Raw genomic sequence first — 19,266 nt, forward strand, 5'->3', positions numbered from 1 at the left:
AGGTAAGCATATAAATCTGTGGACTAAAATCCTTAGAAGGGATTGCGGAAACTAGTGAACTGGCAAGACTAGCAGGAGAGAGAGGACTGGATTGAAGTTTGGATTTGACCATGCTTGTACCGTGTAACTTTTAGTTTAGCCAACTTTATTCTGTTAAAGTTACAACATGGAGTCGTTTCATTCTTTACCGCGTGCAGAGTATAAGGCAGAACTTGGGAATTTCTGAAGCAGTACTCACATGAACACAGCAGCAGCCAACAACATAGTTATTACAACGCATAATTCGAATATTGCAAAACTCTCTTACGTTTTTTTTTTTTGCAGGGGTATTAATGAATATCTCCTTAAGACGGAAAAAAATCCCATGCCGTGTACAAGAAATATGATTATCCGTCTTATAGCATTATGTATACAGATGACAGTCTGTTAGATTCATTAAAATGTATGACCATTAACGGATCAGTCTTTACTGAATATAAATGACAAAAAAAAAAAAAAAAAAAAAAAAAAAAAAAAAAAAAAAAAAAAAAACAATCGTGCTAATGGTCGCTGAATATTTAAAGAAATCGTTGTAGCTATAGTAACGTCCATTTGCAGTCAGATGGCAATTGGCGGTTATTTGAAACTTTTCAGTGAGTCCGCGTCACGAAGTAGCGCCGTTTCTGGACATCTGCCATGGCTTACGTGAAAAACCGTACCTTGCAAATAAAATTCTTTTAAAAACAAACCAGGGCGTTTTGAGTTGTGATTTTGTAAAGATAATAAGAAAAGACCATGCTCTTACTCACTCAATTATGGTTCATGATAACGTTTGTAAAGCAGGCCTTCTAAAGTAAAACGCAATTCATGATGTTTAGTTCAACTATCATTGAATATACCATGGGTTTACAATGTACCGGTATGATGTAATACCACTACACGTGCCTCAGCGTATTCTAAAATTGCTCAGTTAGCTCTTTTCTTCATCGTTATTAATTTCATTGCAATTTTTGTCAGCTTCTTTATTTCTCGTTATTTCAGAATTCACAGACGAGGAGCTTTTCTGCCTGTATGTGCCAATATGTTTTCTGGCATACTTAACCTGTTCATGGCAGATTGAATGAGAGGAAACTGTTTTCTTATTTTATCTGTACCGCAAGCTTCTCAACAATGATCAAACCACAAATTAGTGATACTTTTTTGTTACACATACAAATAGGAGCCTGGAAACGATATATTAAAAAGGACTTTAGATTTATGCATTTCTGAGTTTTGTTTAACTGAAATCGAACTTTACCTTCAATGCATGATAGTTTTTTATTCTGAGTGCAACTCGCCAATTTAAGATTGTAAGTGTATCTTTGCCCTTTAGTTTCTCCTCTAATCAGCACTATATATATATATATATATATATATATATATATATATATATATATATATATATATATATATACAGGTATATATATATATATTGAATTAAAAAATATTGAATTGTTCAAAAAGTAATATAAGTGAATTCTACGGTCACGACACACTTTTACTAACAGAAATATGTTTGAGATATATAGATATGTGCCCTGATACAAATAAAGTGTCATTGCCAGAACGTGTACTGTTCATTCAATAATAATACAAAATTCCATGTTGGCTTTTTTGCAGTGCTTCTCTGGGGGTTCATTTACTAGAATCCAAATTTATTTAATAGAATTTAAACATAAAATACAAGTTAAACAAAAAGGATTGTCTGATTTATGTACATGTGAAAGCATAAGTCAGGCGAGGCGCATTAGATGAGACGAGTTCACAGAGATAGTGTACCTAAGCTGTAAAAAGCAGCGTGGGTATAACCATTGAGTTTAAAGAGAATCTATGCTTTTATGGGTAACAAGTGGTATTTTTGTAGATCACTTTGCTAATTGTAACTGTCGCCAGGTGTGCGAGAAAGGTACCACAGACGATGTTTGACTTTTAGTATTGTGGGTGCCCTTTTTTTCAATAAAAGGCAAAATAAAAAGCCGGCAAATTAACCTGTTACGTGTCTGTCTGTTACATGTTCCAATGCATGTACAGTGAAGGTGGCCCATATGTACATAGTAGTGCATCTTTTGCCGTTAAAGTTGTATATTATGATACGTTTGAGGCACATATATTGTCTGCTTTCTATCACCAAGAAAGCATAGCCCAAGAAGTTATAAAGAGATAACTTCTTGCATAGCCTTAGCTTCTCATACATTCTAGCGCATGCGCAGAAAGGCTCTTAGTTTTTCTCGAATGGCGTCAGTGGTCAGGCAAAATAAGCAGAAGTGCTGGTCGCTGTCACCAAACTCCTGTGAAGAGAAAGGAGAATTACATGTATATAACTTAAAGTAATATTGGTGCTAGTAAACCATATAAAATAAACGTCATTGACTCAAAAAATTTCAAAAACTTCACAGTGCACTGACATATTCTATTTGTACTATGTAAAACTCGTAGAAGCCTACATGTAGGCCAATTTGGAAGTCATTTTGGGGACTTCAAGATGCTTTAAATAATTAAAGTGCTGATATACAGGTACATGTACCCCAATAGTTGGAATTATCCTCCCAACGTGTGTATTTAGCCTATAAACATTCGTTTTCCATCGTTCTAATTTGGTTTAGGACCTCTTCACGTACTAAAAAAAAGCAGTAAACCGAAATATGTAAGTACCAAAATATGTAAAAAAAAAAAAAATTATAATAATAGTCATAATAAACATTTTATAAAGAAAATGTTGAAAGACGCACCTGAAGTATAATAATCAACGCTGACATATCCGAAGGCTGATACACTCCTGTGGCAAGGAAGAAACGGATGGTGCCCCATAAGCATGTACAGGCTATGAGGCATGAGAACCGATTTCATGCATCAGTTCTGTTTAGCCCGTGGCCATGGGCTTCACATGAATATGATAGAATAAACTGCTATACCGCTTTGCAATGTGGACCACAAATATAAATTTACGTGCGCCTGAATTCATTGGAGTCTCTAATAAGACTAGTTGGCTGTAATCATTCTGTTTGATAACAAAACAGAAAATATAATTGTGGACTGAAATATATAATTTTATTGACAATTGTTATTACTCAAAGTGCGAACTAGAAATAATGACACACACGCGCGCGCGCGTGATATTCATCTTTTAAATCAGAAAGCTGCTGTGGGGAATCTCAGGATCTCACTGATCGGTGTGCGGAAGTGATTGTTCAGAGTTGATGCTTCACCTTTTAAGATAGTAAAAGCGACATATTACATATGTGCTTTTAATTTCATAATGGTTATAAAGTTTTTCAAATGTTTGAAGGGATAACAACTGTTTGTATGAGATTCATATTTCACGATAAATACACTGTAGACAAATTACAGAAATGAAATAAATTCCATTACACCACAAAATCATTGGTTATCGCAATTATTATGGAATCTGTGATTGCCATCAGACCACGCGGACCTTCATAGATGGCTATAACTCCGTATTAATATCTTAAGAGAATTTTACAAAATAAAAAAACACATTTGTTTTAGTGAAAACACTGAACTAAGTTTGAATGTCGGAATGAATTCATTAACCATGGATATGTATGGCAAAAACGTCGTTTACCCAGCAAAAGAAGTTTTTTGACCGATCGGTATTTGAATTCATGACATGAGACTCCAAAATGTACAGTTGTTATCCATTTAACTTTAGCCCACGGATGTTTATTTGATGAAAAAAACTATTATCAGATTATTTAAGATAATGCGGCTACAATGAATACACAGGGTATTCAAGTTACGGTACACGTACATATACATTTAAATATGGAAAATATATATGTACCAATAGAAGAGTATGTGCAATAGTCACTGACAAAAATCTACGAAATACCAGACTAATTGAAAGGATTCTTTGAAAAAACAAAATTATCCTAGGTCACTTATAAAAAGGCAAAAATATTAACTATAGGAGAACTGCCAACGCCGAGAACAAAAGATAGAGAAAACGCTATCCCCTTTGTCAACGCTCATGATCCAGATGTAACAAACATTTTCCATATGATAAAGACCAATACTTCTCTCCTGATGGCAAGTAACAAATCGAAAACTAGCTAGTGAGTGAAAAAATGATAACAGATAACTAGAGACAACCCAAAAATCTAAATAAAAAAAATTAACAAGGGCAAAAGTTGACTTTAACACACTAACAATATTCACAGTTAGTACATGTGGAGACTCACGTTGCTGCAATTCTAATTACCTACAAACAGACAACATTAGAACTTTCAATAATGGAAAGACTTTCAAAGTCAATGCCAACATGACTGGTAAATCTAGAAATTTAATTTAATATGTCACATCCTCTCAATGACTCATCGTCTATCAGTTGATTGTTCATCCACGTGGCCTACAATTTCAACTCTGAATATGTGGGCTAAGATAAACCCATAATATTACTTTGCGATTTTCATTCTGCGATTTTGATGGATTTTCCTATAGGGCCTATTCTGGAATCTGTGCTTGTCATCCGCCTAAGCACTGCCAAATGTCTCATTGATTTTCCCCATGTCAGTCAACATTGTGCCCTGCCTTGTGCTGGTATGTGTCACAGTATGCTCACCCGCCTGTCTCTTCTTGATCTTAGATGCAATTTCTTCATATACCGCTCGATTACAAACCAAGGACCCAAAGACGAAGACACCGTCAAGCGTCGCCAGGACAATAAAGACATACCACAGGGCATCTGTGTTGAGCAGGGACGCCAAAAATCCGAACGTCCAGTTTGAGCCCAGAAGGACAAACAGCTTGACGTATATGCCAGTCGGGTGCTCTTGGCTTGTGTTTTTTAACTTAGCTCTCCTGGCAACCGCTTTACGCAACAGCCTCACACAGTGGATGTAGAGACCAAGATTGGAGACGATGATGACCCCGACCGGCGACACGAGGAAGATGATGAGTGGGTATTTACGCGAAATCCAACACAATCCTATCCCGTATCCTGGCTGGAATGCTGGATCCATTTCAACATGGTCGATCACTATGGCGATGGTTACTATGGCCACGGGAACAAGAAAAGCATACCTGCAATACAGGATGAAGAGACGCCTCTTGGCACCGGCAGTGTTAAACTTCATAGCGGCCGTGAAATTTAAGGCACGGCACATGTCGATGGTCAATACATTCATCCAGAAAAATGAGACGAGTATAGTCCAGTGTAACAGGATGGCCATAACTTTACAAACGCCTTCTGACGTCACAGCAAAGGGAGCAAGAAGGAAAATAAGTTTTGAAAATAGTAACGCCAAACACAGGCAAAGCTGTAAACGCGCTGGAAAAGTGGCGTACGTCTTGATACAGGGCTGAAGAATGATCCGTCCCGAAAGGCAGATTATCGAAACACTCAAGCAGACGATGGTAACAAGTCCCATGGTGCCAGTTGCATTCAGTATCATAGGTGGCGGTAGTTTCTCCAAGACGCTCTCATTTTGCTGATGACCATACAGAGCGCTGATGTTTTTCAGCAGATCTGCACAGATCATTATAGTGCCATTAATGTCTTTATATTCCTTTGACTGTAAAACTCTATTAAATGAAGTTAACTTAATCATGTCATTTGCAGTCCATTTATATTCTGTGTCCCTTAGCCTCACGCGTTGGCAATCTACTTTCGAAAATACAGACGAAAGGTCATTCGACGGCAAAGGACCATCATTTGGTAAAGGATCGCCATCTGTTTTCTCCGAAATAGGGGGAAGACCATCGAAAAAAGATCTTGCCGTTGCTTCTTCCTCTTCTTCCAAGGTAAGGCCCTCGGCAGAGTAAACCTTATGGACGATTAAAGATTATTATTATTATCATTATTATTATTATAATTACTGACTCTGGCTGAGATCACCTCTAAGCTAGGTATCAACCCGAAGCTGGGATACTTTCCGCTGTCGAAAGCGGAGGTCACTTAACCTAGCTGAGCGTTGATCCAGTCAAAGGTGACCAAAGTACGGACAAAGTCTACAACTCCTTTTTTTACATAATCATGAGATTTAAAATAGTTTTAAACAATTCAAACACTCACTGATGAGGGGTCTGGCTCATGCAGTTCACATGTTGATCCAAGATGGCGTAATGAATTGACTAGGGAGTCAAATACTATAATAATTGTTACCAAACTTCAAAATTCGTGATATGTCCATAACGTAACAAAATGAATTAATGAATACATAAGAAATTGATTTACGTGTTTTTCAGGGTGCTTCGTTTACAACAACGACAAACCTGTGAAACTGCCTACAGCCAAGCACGAAACAGCCAAACTGGTAGATAGACAGTTGGATATTAGCAAAGTGACAGCTCTGTTGATGTGAAAACTGGTTGACTTCACATTAATGTGCGAGTTGAGGAAATGAGATGTAAAATAAAAATTTGAGAGCTGCCGCACCGCGGCTGGTTCGGCAACTGGTTTTCATTTCCCACTTTTTGAGGCCTTTGCTTTCATGCGTTAGCACAGACAGTAGGCCTACATATCAGAATCGTCAATAGGAGTGCTAACGCATGAATTTTCGTGCTACCTACAGCCATCAACAGTATCATATAATAACCTTATTTTGCCAGGGCAAATAGCCCTGAAAGCCCTAAATGAAATTAAGTTACCTTTTGTATGTTGGTGTTCACTTTCGCTAAAATAAAGGGAAATTTGGCGTCATCGTGCTGTAGGTGAGTACCTGACTGGATATCTTGGACGGCCGTCGTCACTCTCTCAGTGATATCCAGTCGTTTCCATCTCACACGAAGCTTCAGGCTCAGTGAGCAGTTGACGTTAGCCGCCTGAGGTTTGAAATGAATGTCGTTAAGAACAGTGTTTAAATACAAGGTTGACAAATACGCATTCCCTAGATTTGCTGCCCAGTTCAAAAGTACGTCTTTAGTGAAGGACCAGTCCATCTTAGCCCGTTCTGATGTAATATTCCACGTAAGGTCGAAATCTACTAGATAGATATCCCACTGATAAAGACAAGTTCCATTTACCAGCACGTAATCTGGGAGGCACGAAATCGGCCGACAATCGCCGAAGCTAAAAGTCCCCTCTTTGCACGACAGGGTTTCAACCGCGCTTGCAACGTCCCTCCGTGAGAGGCCAACGTTGAGCCCCGTAGAGGGATTAAAGTCCATGAGCACCGAGAAAGAAAAACTACTCAAATGGGGTGTAGCTGATCCGTCTCCACCAAATGGGATATCGAGATTAAAGCATTCTATCTCTGCAACTGGGGCGTTGTCACAAATAGCGCAGAACTGATTCTTGTACGCGGCGCCCCGAAAGCGGACAGGGTTGCTGAATTTCCTGCACATGTCTGCCATATGGGTGCTTTTGCATGTTTCTGGGCACGTGGATATATCTACCCTTGTATCACACTTGTGTATTACTGCGGCATAAGGCGGATTGATCGTCAGGCGGCAGGCGGAGAACAAATCAAGTTCTGACAAGTCCAGTCTCGTGACGACATCTGTGCAATCGTAGTCACGAGACCAGAAAGTGTACTTCGTAACGTCATTGCAGAAAGCGCAGAACAGGTTTTTGAAGTGTAGACCTGTGGACAGATCGGTGACGGGGTTGATGAAGGCTACCTCGCTTCGCGTACTGAGACAGCCCTCCTCGTATTCACTGCCTCTCCAGTTGTCGGCGCACTGCTCCCCTAAAACTATTACTCCAATGAGACTATTGTCACTCCAACAGATCGCTTTGCTTGGAACACCGTCAACCTTTGTCTGACTTTCCGGCGCATTTCTTTTGCATACGTAGGGAAAGTCAAAACAACAATCTCCATATATTTCACAAAGATCGTTGCAAGAGCAAGCCATTTTAAGATCACTCTGAAAGCTAACGCTGTCTTGCTTCATTTCACCGAGAATCATTCCACAAGCACCGGAACAAGTGTACTTCCAGTGCGAAATTTCGTTTTCACAAGTCATAATTGTAGAGGTATTTTGCATTAACGTCTCGGTGATGTTCGTGTTAGATGCACATAAGTCTTTCATCTCTCCTTGTGGTGCTGAAGTTGTTGGTAATCCATGTATTGGTAAGGGCTGTCCATATGGCGGCCAGAAGAGATCATTGTCTCCGTAATTGCCTTGATATTGATATGATTCCATATCCTCCAATGACTGGGTTGCAGTTTCGAAAGCATCAGTGGCACTGAAATTTCCGTCATGAACTCCGGACGCACCTGCAATAGATGCCTCGCTTGTAGCTGTTTTAGCAGCATCGATATTACTAAAATTCGTGGAACCATCTCCTTGCTCGTTTGGCTGTGAGGAAGGGCTGGTTATTAAGCTGGTGGGGTCTTCTGTGGTATTTGCTGTTACGTTACCCTGCGTGTGCATGGACTTCTCTGTAATTTGGCATGGAGTGACAGAAGTCAAATCGTCAAGAGTAGGCCTACTAGTGTTTTGAAAGGACGCGTTTCTAGCTAGTCTCTCCCTGTCTTCTGCTCGTATGTATCTTACATTGCTATGTTGTTTCTGGCCGTCTATGGCACCAATCAGGGTAAAATTAATATTTGTAGTGGCCATAATCAAAAACAACAAGTTCATCATCCACGCCATGCTGGCTTATAACACATAGAACATAAATATGAATATCGTTATTGACAACCTTGAGGTTCAGTGGACTTTCATAAATAAACGTCGTTTGCACGTAAATGAATGCTTATTTCGACGGAATTTTAAGTTTGAATTCTTTGATGATCAATGAACAAGGTCATACTCCTTTACAGGTACCGCGGCAAATACAATTAGCACTAACAAAGACCAGTCTTATTATTACCAGAGTATTCTGTTGCAGTTCCTGTAAGACTCTTGGTATTAGTGGCGCATACATCAAGAATTCTCCACGTACAACTAGGTTACAACAGAGATCCTAGTGCATGCCGTAGACACCTGACTTCTCTTTCTTTATAAAGAAAAACAAATGTCTGATTTAACTGCGTCTGTTAGAGTATAAATACACTGATGTCATTTTACACTTTTGTAAAAGTTAAAATTTTTTGGTTTTTATGGTGTTTTCTGAAATCTTACCAACATGTACACTATGGCGTACAAACTGTTTATACATATTCTTGGCAGCGCCTGCTTATGTCCTTTAGATTGATGACAAATCAACGTATAGGTATGCTCGCCTGTGCCCTTCCCTCATTGATGAATAGTTTGGACAACGTTTTTCTGTCTGTTTGTCTGTTAATTCTCTCTTTTCCATCAACAGCTACATCTACTTGTAACAACTGATGCGACCCTTTTTATAGCGCGCGGTTGCTGCGATGTCTTTCCTACGCTTTTTGCAATCAATAAGCAAATTGATGTTGAATCGTGTCTGGTCTTAAAATAAGTGGGAGGCATGAATAAAACATGGCGATTGATACATTTGTATATCACATGTAAAACTAACATCGTGTGAACAAGGATGTAACGGGTGCGCCTATAGTTTATGGACATTTACAATAAACATTTAATTTATATTTTTTATCAGCAAAGATTAATTACCTTCTTTAATTGTCATGGATACATCATTTCATATGAAACGCACGACATTATTACCTCCGACAAGGAGGTTATGTTTTCATCCCTGTTTGTCTGTCTGTCTTTCTGTCTGTCTGTCATCAACATAACTAAAAAAGTTATGGACCGATTTTGATGAAATTTTAGGAACTGTCAGAAGTGCGCCAAGGAACAGATGATTAGTTTTTGGTGGTGATCTAGATCAATAATCAATCAATAATCAATAATAATAATAATAATAATACATTGCTGCCTTGGCGGAGGTCTGCGCCCTCGGAGTGCTTTTCTAGTCATTTATCATATATTATTTATCATTCTAATTTTATCTTTTACCTCAAAGCACCCAGGCAATCGGAGTTGCTTTATTGTTGGAAATATTTTATTAACGTTGCATTTGAGAGAGTGCGTGTGGTTAACACTAATCGAGTCGTGTGTGTGAACAGGCCATTAGCAGGGCAGACCATACAACATTGGCGCGTTTACGGCGTGTGTTTTGGTAACGTGAACATGTGTTCAGCGATAGTAACCAGATATAATTTTATTTTCACGGTATTCATATACATGTAATAGTCCATTTTTACAAGTCCATGACCTTACAGTATGTTTTATAACTATGGTTTGAAGCTACAAATGAAGTATCAGGGTTATGCTATTCTGCATATTAAACCACAAACCAAGGCGTTTTTAAAATTTATTATTCATTTTCAAAAACTTCCTCTTCTCGAAATGGATATTAATTATTCAAGACAGCTAGGCCAGTCAGGCGCCCGACTCCTTGATCACTAAAGCCCCATTTACACTGGACGGCGTCCTTTCTGCGTCCTTTGTGCGATAGGGGAAACCGACGTCGCTGTGGTCGTAATTAGGAGGCCGAAGCACTGCTTTGGTTGCAGAATGAATGATCAATGATCGGCCACTTGTCGGCACGTAAAATATTCTTTTTTAAATCTCAAATGGGGTCGTACTACGGGACGCAGAAAGGACGCCGTTCAGTGTAAAGGGGAAGCATTCAAAGGGCATTCAATTAATACCACTTGTGCTGCGTGCAAAACCACTAAAGATTAGTTTCATTTGGGCCTACCGCACTCTTTGCACACCTGTATCAAAATAGTTATTACTTTGTCTGATTGGCATCAACCACAACAAACAAGTACAGGCACCGTGGGGTATTACGGTTTCTGTTTCGTGAAATCGGACTGATGATTGTTCCGCTATGCCTGTTTTTGCCTGTTTTTACTTTCTTAATACAAGACTATGGCCTGTCAGGCAATGAATCGTATGATTTTACATACACGCAGAAGGTAAACTACACCATAGATGGGCTCTTCACATAACAGCGGTACAAGTATGTGGGAATACTCTGCATTTGCATGTAGCTGACCAAAATTTAATTACTCAATATCTCCTTAAGACGGAAAAATCTCGTGCCGTGTACAAGAAATATGATTATCCGTCTTATAGCATTATGTATACAGATGACAGTCTGTTAGATTCATTAAAATGTATGACCATTAACGGATCAGCCTTTACTGAATATAAATGACAAAAAAACAATCGTGCTAATGGACGCTGAATATTTTAAGAAATCGTTGTAGCTGCAGTAACGCCCATTTGCCGGTTTAATAACCCTTTGGAACTCAGTGCAAAATCGGTAGATCATTAAAAGAATACGTCCACAGGTATTTGTATGGCTAGGGTTTCTCTTTTTTTAAATTGATTTTGTTCTTTAATGGAATGTATGGGTATTCAACTAAACGTTTCACAACGCAACAAAAAGATATATGAAATAGATGGCCAGAAAATTAAAGAAAGCTTTTGGTGAATAATATTGTCACAAATGTTCAAGTAAAACTGTGGAAATGGATACCGTTATTTGTTAAAAGACAACAGTGTATTGGGAAGTTCAGGGAATGCACTCCCCCCTTCCCCCTTGCAGACATTTTTCAATACAAAGTTCCATGTTGGCTTTTTTGCAGTGCTTCTCTGGGGGTTCAATTACTAGAATCCAAATTTATTTAATAGAATTTAAACATAAAATACAAGTTAAACAAAAAGGATTATTTGATTTATGTACATGTGAATGCATAAGTCAGGCGAGGCACATTAGATGAGACGAGTTCACAGAGATATACAGTGTACCTAAGCTGTAAAAAGCAGCGTGGGTATAACCGTTGAGTTAAAAGAGAATCTATGCTTTTATGGGTACCAAGTGGTATTTTTGTAGATCACTTTGCTAATTGTAACTGTCGCCAGGTGTGCGAGAAAGGTACCACAGACGATGTTTCACTTTTAGTATTGTGGGTGCCCTTTTTTTCAATAAAAGGCAAAATAAAAAGCCGGCAAATTAACCTGTGACGTGTCTGTCTCTTACATGTTCCAATGCATGTACAGTGAAGGTGGTCCATATGTACAAAGTAGTGCATATTTTGCCGTTAAAGTTGTATATTATGATACGTTTGAGGCACATATATTGTCTGCTTTCTATCACCAAGAAAGCATAGCCTTATCTTCTCATACATTCTAGCGCATGCGCAGAAAGGCTTTTCTCTGTTTTTCTCGAATGACGTCAGTGGTCAGGCAAAATAAGATGCAATTTTAGAAGTGCTGGTCGCTGTCACCAAACTCCTGTGAAGAGATGTCTCCTTAAGACGGAAAAATCTCGTGCCGTGTACAAGAAATATGATTATCCGTCTTATAGCATTATGTATACAGATGACAGTTGTTCGATTCATTAAAATGTATGACCATTAATGGATCAGTCTTTACTGAATATAAATGACAAAAAACCAATCGTGCTAATGGTCGCTGAATATTTTAAGAAATCGTTGTAGCTGTAGTAACGCCCATTTGCCGGTTTAATAACCCCTTGAAACTCAGTGCAAAATCGGTAGATCATTAAAAGAATACGTCCACACTGGCACAGGTATTTGTATGGCTAGGGTTTCTCTTATTTTTAAAATTGATTTTATTCTTTCATGGAATGTATGGGTATTCATTTTGTATCAACTGAACGTTTCACAACGCAACAAAAACATATATGAAATAGATGGCCAGAAAATTACATACAATTATCACTTTATTCGTGCTTCGGCATTTGGTACACTAAAATCGACAAAGGTTCTTCATTTAATTTGAAATTCCTGTGCAATATTAATTTTAAATATTCGTATGCAGAAAGTTTTTGATGAATAATATTGTCACAAATGTTCAAGTAAAACCGTGAAATTGATACCGTAATTTGTTAAAAGACAACAGTGTATTGGAAAGTTCAGGGAATGCACTCCCCCTTCCCCCTTGCAGACATTTCTTAATACAAAATTCCATGTTGGCTTTTTTGAAGTGCTTCTCTGGTGGTTCAATTACTAGAATCCAAATTTATTTAATAGAATTTAAACATAAAATACAAGTTAAACAAAAAGGATTATTTGATTTATGCACATGTGAAAGCAGAAGTCAGGCGAGGCACATTAGATGAGACGAGTTCACAGAGATACAGTGTACCTAAGCTGTAAAAAGCAGCGTGGGTATAACCGTTGAGTTTAAAGAGAATCTATGCTTTTATGGGTAACAAGTGGTATTTTTGAAGATCACTTTGCTAATTGTAACTGTCGCCAGGTGTGCGAGAAAGGTACCACTGACGATGTTTGACTTTTAGTATTGTAGGTGCCCTTTTTTTTCAATAAAAGGCAAAATAAAAAGCCGACAAATTAACCTGTGACGTGTCTGTCTGTTACATGTTCTAATACATGTACAGTGAAGGTGGCCTGTATGTACATAGTAGTGCATCTTTTGCCGTTAAAGTTGTATATTATGATACGTTTGAGGCACATATATTGCCTGCTTTCTATCACCAAGAAAGCATAGCCTTAGCTTCTCATACATTCTAGCGCATGCGCAGAAAGACTCTTAGTTTTTCTCGAATGGCGTCAGTGGTCAGGCAAAATAAGATGGAATTGCAGAAGTGCTGGTCGCTGTCACCAAACTCCTGTGAAGAGAAAGGAGAATTACATGTATATAACTTAAAGTAATATTGGTGCTAGTAAACCATATAAAACAAACGTCATTGACTCAAAAAATTTCAAAAACTTCACAGTGCACTGACATATACCGGTACTATCTGTACTATGTAAAACTCGTACAAGCCTACATGTAGGCCAATTTGGAAGTCATTTTGGGGACTTCAAGATGCTTTAAATAATTTAAGTGCTGATATACAGGTACATGTACCCCAATAGTTGGAATTATCATCCCAACTTGTGTATTTAGCCTATAAGCATTCGTTTTCAATCGTTCTAATTTGGTTTAGGACACCGAAATATGTAAGTACCAAAATATGTAAAAATAAAAATAATAGTCATAATAAACATTTTATAAAGAAAATGTTAAAAGACGCACCTGAAGTATAATAATCAACGCTGACATATCCGAAGGCTGATACACTCCTGTGGCAAGGAAGAAACAGATGGTGCCCCAAATGCATGTACAGGCTATGAGACCGATTTCATGCATCAGTTCTGTTTAGCCCGTGGCCATGGGCTTCACATGAATATGCTGCCAGTAAATTTTAACGCAGTAGACCATATACTGCACATATACATATATGATAGAATAAACTGCTATAGGCCTACCGCTTTGCAATGTGGACCACAAATATTAATTTATGTGCGCATGAATTCATTTGAGTCTCTAAAACTAGTTGACTGGAAATCAAAAGTCGTACCTTCATCTGACTTTAGAAACAATTATCTGTTGAATAAAGGAACTTTTATCTCCAGTGACGGAAAAAATTAATTTTATGAAACAAGAAGTTGAAAATATAATTAAGTCACAAAACGAGCACATTAAAATACTGGAGGAAAAAGCCGCCCAGCTTTCAAATGAAATCCAAGAAAAGGATAGGCAAATAAGTGACCTGAAGACACGTCAAATTCTGTTTAGATGCGAGCAAAAGCGGCGTCGAGAACTCTGACCTGAGTATAATAATCTCGAACCTGCAAGAAAACCCTAATGAGGATCTTGAAAATAAGGTTAGTCAGGTATTGATGACCGTAATGACGCATGGTGAAACTGGTGAGGAGGCCCCAGTGATACCCAGGATCCAGGCATGTCGCAGACTTCCAGGCAGAAATGGAAAACCAGGGCCCCGTATCTCGAAAGCATCGCGCATTGCGACCGTTCCCAAGCGTCTCGATTCCATAACTCGCCCATACTCGCAACGTATAATACATTGAAGCTTCTTTGTGATATCGCTTTTCGAAATACGCGATGCTTTCGAGATACGGGGCCCAGGGATTGTGAAAATTGCGTTCCTCAGCTAGGAGGAGAATATTGCAGTAGTGAGGAGGAAAACTAACGTTCGTTATGGTACAGACCCGAGAGTACGGAAGGTGTGGATCCGAGCAAGTGAATCCCATACTGAAAGGATCATGGACAAAAATATGGAGTTTTTACTCAACTATATTCCGGGCGGAAATCGTTTTTATATCACAAATGACGGTATAATCCGGGAGAAATCTGCAGAACAAATCAGACGCGACGAGGAAAAGGAGCGGAGCAGAAATGGCACAAATTCGAATCAAAATACCAATACACAAAACTTTGGGTCTACGCAGCATTCGCAAATAAACATATCCGCGCAAATGGCAGGAGCTCCGCAAGTACTCCCAAGAATGCCGATACAATACCAGAGAATTCCAGCGCCAACAAATACAGCACCAACTGGAAATTATTTCGCAATAGGCCCACGCTAGGACAAATGCACCCAGTCGATATGCGGACTGAGACTTGGGTCGCAAAACCAGGCGGGATGGACAGATGAGAATAAACAGTTAAGGGAGAGCATTATAAAAACATCAGGCTACGATATATTTGTTGTGCAGGAAACTCATGCAAACCCAAATAATAGTAACTTATTTAATATAGAAGGATATACTGTATGTTTATAAATCACCCTAGGTTTGCTAAACATAAGAACGCGCCTCATAATTTTGGGTGTGTGGGCATTTTTCTGAAAAACAGTGTGTTAGATGAATATTAACTATCGGTGGTAGATAAGTCTGTAGACGGAATCTTAGGAATAGAACTAATACATAAACCTACTGATAGAAATATTATGGAAATGGAAGTTTTGATGGTGTTTCAAAAGTCTGCCCCAGAAGATGTAGCTGCCCAGTACGCAAATGGTAGTATAAGCAAAAAGGATCTTGCTAGCCAATGCTTCACTAATAATGATAAGGGTGAGATAAAGCTTAGATAAAGTCATGCATATTATTATCAGATTCAATTTCAAATGGGAATCACTGGAAGAGAATGGTGTGACTTTGTACTCTGGTCACCAAAGGGACGACCCAGTGTTCAGAGAATTCAGAAAGACAATGCCTTTGTAAAAGAGATGTTTAAGTCTTGTAGAAATCTATGGAAATCGGCTTTTGCTTACGAGATATTTGAAATGAGAGCACCTCGAGGGCTGAAACCATTCATAGTGGTTTAAATAGTGTATTCAAAGAATGTGTGTTTAGAGTATTCAAAGAATGTGTGTTTAGTGTATTCAAAGAATGTGTATTGTTGAAATGAGTAGTAAACCATCCTTTGATCTTTGAAAATAATACGCTTTCAGTCCCAGGATACAAACTGGTTTAATTAAAATTCAGGTGATACTTCGGCACTAATGCGATGTTTCTCCCACCCGGTTAACCTCTCATTTTTAATCTTAATCAAAGTTTTGTGGTGTTTTTGACCAATGTCTCATTCTTTATCTATATGTTTCCACACAGCAATAAAAACGACTCGCATGGACTGCATGGAGTTTCTAAAAAAATTTAATAATAAGATTATAAGAACATGAATTGCCAAACTAATTTGTTTGAGTAGTGGAGACATTGCTCAAACCACACTGATTAATAAAGAAAAGGTATGGAATATCACAGAGTTAGATAGTGGGAGATACTGCAAAGGGGCCAAAACTTCTAAATGATATAGAGGAGTAAAAGTGTACTTTATTTTTTGCAAGCTGTAGGGCCACTTTTATCAAAATTTGGACTGCAGTTATTTACTTGTGTTTGTACATTGTTTCAGGACACACCATGCAACAGCAACCCAAGTTAAGCATGCAAGAAGGGGAGCTGCAAATAGAGGGACTATTCGTGGAGGCTCTCAAACAAGTTGAGGATGATGTCATACTACAGAAGTCAGCCAGGGGTAGGGAAACTGCACACAGAGCCCAGGAAGTGAGACAGAAAATGCCACTCAATGAAAACAATTACACAATTAAACAATTTGGGAAAATACCTGAAATGTGCATCGGAACTAAGATTAATGTCAATCTGATGAATTATTATTATTATTATTATTATTATTATTATTATTATTTGTATCAGTAGTAGTTGTTGTAGTAATGGTAGTTGATTAAATATAACTTTATATTGTCACTGTTTTATATTCTGATGAGCCGTAGGGCTCAAATGTTTAATAAATTGAATTGAAAACAGAAGCCATGTGAAGAGATACCTGGAAACTGTAAATAGCAAGTTATTTAATGTTTTCAGTAGTGGAGATACGTCCTTCATATAAATGAACTAATAAATAGGGCACGTCGATCAAATGATTGGAAAGTTGACAAAGTAAAGAAACATTGCTTTTAACAAAAATAAAACAAAATGTACACAACTCAAAACCAGAAAGGCATACAGATAACTTTATTCCAATGTTTTTTATTTATTAATTTATTTTTTTGTTTACATGTTTCCCATGTTTGAGATGCTTATAAAAAGTAGCTGAATATCTTAAGGGTGCTAGGTTGAGAAATTCTTTTTTTCTGGGGGGGGGGGGGGGAAGGGGGGGAAGGGGCAAGAGGCTTGGAAGGCTTGGAAGGCTTATTAGGAAACTGGTTATTCCAACGCTTGTGGAACTCTTGTAGACGCCGACTGAGTGATATACTGCCGCCTCCCTGTTCCCCCCCCCCCCCCCCACCCGCAGCCTACGGTCCTCAGTGTTGAAAATTTCAAAATAATATCAATATGACAAACACTGATCTTTAAAATTTATTACAATTTTTTTCATACACAAAATGACACTTCATCAAATCAATGCAAAAGAATAAGAATAATTATCATTAACCAGAAGGGTAACGCACATACGCGCTTTTGCGCAAACACTTCAAATTGTTTCCGGCGCGCCTGCATGAGGCAACATTTTGATAATCAATACGATCATATATTTTAGTGAAAAAAGATAAATTTAAAAACCACCCGGGCATATCTCCGTAAATACCAATAGATTGAATAAATAAGTTTTAGCATAAAATAAAGTATGAAATATCTCCATACCTTTAATTATACAACATTTAAGCCCATGCGTCCTCTTGTACGTTTCACGACCATTGATTAGATAATCATTACTACCCTCTTAGTAAAATTGATATTTAATAATTTAAATGAGAGAAAATACCATATACAGAAACAACTTCTTTCACATGCCGCGAGCAGCAACCAGACCATCCCATGAGCTCACACGCGCCCAAACACACACACACACACACACACACACACACGCAGAGAGAGAGAGAGAGAGGTTTTAAGTTTATAAGTCAGAAAAGCCGTCAAAGATGAAACGTCCCATGCTGAACTTGATGGAAATAAACATAGAAAATCCTCTGAGCTATATTGAGATGTCCCTAGTCCTAATTTTTTCCCCAGGGGATGGAGAGAATGCGTTTAAATTGACATAAATAGTGCGCACGGTGATAATCATAAAAAAAGAAACCTTTGCATCGGCCGGGAATCGAACCTGGGCCGCCCGCGTGGCAGGCGAGCATGTTGGTGCCAAGAAAAGCGGTCCGCCCCTCCACAAACCAATAAAACAATCCATGATAATCGTCAAATTCTCTACAAGTTAGTGCGGCTATGTTCTCTATTTCAAATTGGTTTCCGATACGCATTTCATTAAGTGGGACAATCTATTTCTCTCATATTTTCGTACGGTAAAGTGACGTACATTATTAGAGTTACCTCCTGCTACTGACAGAAGTCCGTGATGAGTTTAATAGCATTAAGTGACACAAAGATAGTTATACAACACGGCTATAGCGTATGCCATATATTCCTTTTCAAGAAATCGTTGATCTTTACATGCCTTTCTAAAAAATATGCCGTTTTATTAGATTTTCAGATTTAACGTCACGAACGTTTAATACCTAAGCAAGATATTATTCCAAGATATTTATTAAATGTCATATAAAGAGATACAGAATAAAAACATTAAGTCATAAAAAACTAAGAGAGTATTTGGAATGAAAAATAGAACCTCATTTATATATGAAATTTCTCCTTAATGCTAAAACTCAGCAGCAGGTTTTAGTTGAAAAATAACTTTTTTTACAGATGAAATTTCTCCTTAATGCTGAAATTCGGCAGCAGGTCACGGGCGAAGTTTTGCTTCTACCTGGTCAAAAAGTCCAAAGTAGCAGTGAGAGTTTACGTAAAGTACTGGCTAAGGTACTGTCGCCTGATATCGACTGTGACAGTGCATCGTTACCGCTGTTATTTTCAAAGATACGCAAGAAGGTGGCACTTTACCGGTCGCAAGTTGCTTCTGCATTCGCATGACGATCCAAGGTTTATATCTTGACAGTTATGGCAGCTTTGTTTTTAAAAAGGGATAAGAATGAGCCAATTTGTTTAATGTCACTAAATACACTGTTGGACGGAAAATTATGACGTGCAGCAAAGTTGAGTAAGCGAGTACAAG

The 19,266-nt window shown here is 38.2% G+C and overlaps 1 protein-coding gene across 1 annotated transcript; it reads right to left on the bottom strand.

Moving 5' to 3' along the window:
- Positions 1 to 3,044: 3,044 nt before the first annotated feature.
- Positions 3,045 to 8,615, bottom strand: LOC147762220 (uncharacterized). Its single transcript, XM_087012301.1, has 2 exons — positions 6,625 to 8,615; positions 3,045 to 5,801 (listed from the first exon to the last, which is right to left on the bottom strand). Exons 1-2 carry the CDS (start codon positions 8,572 to 8,574, stop codon positions 4,509 to 4,511), a joined length of 3,243 nt encoding a protein of 1,080 aa, XP_086868427.1. The 5' UTR covers positions 8,575 to 8,615; the 3' UTR covers positions 3,045 to 4,508.
- Positions 8,616 to 19,266: the final 10,651 nt, after the last annotated feature.

Source organism: Lingula anatina, chromosome 4 (genome assembly GCF_051362555.1).
Source record: "Lingula anatina isolate TDL-2025a chromosome 4, LinAna3.0, whole genome shotgun sequence".
Lineage (NCBI taxonomy): Eukaryota > Metazoa > Brachiopoda > Lingulata > Lingulida > Lingulidae > Lingula > Lingula anatina.

Bases quoted from the DNA above. Each gene is read 5' to 3' on its own strand.
- LOC147762220 (XM_087012301.1), bottom strand. From the start codon at position 8,574: ATGGCGTGGATGATGAACTTGTTGTTTTTGATTATGGCCACTACAAAT. The intron at 5,802-6,624 runs GTAACTTAATTT...ATCGTCCATAAG, and splicing joins TGAACACCAACATACAAAAG to GTTTACTCTGCCGAGGGCCT.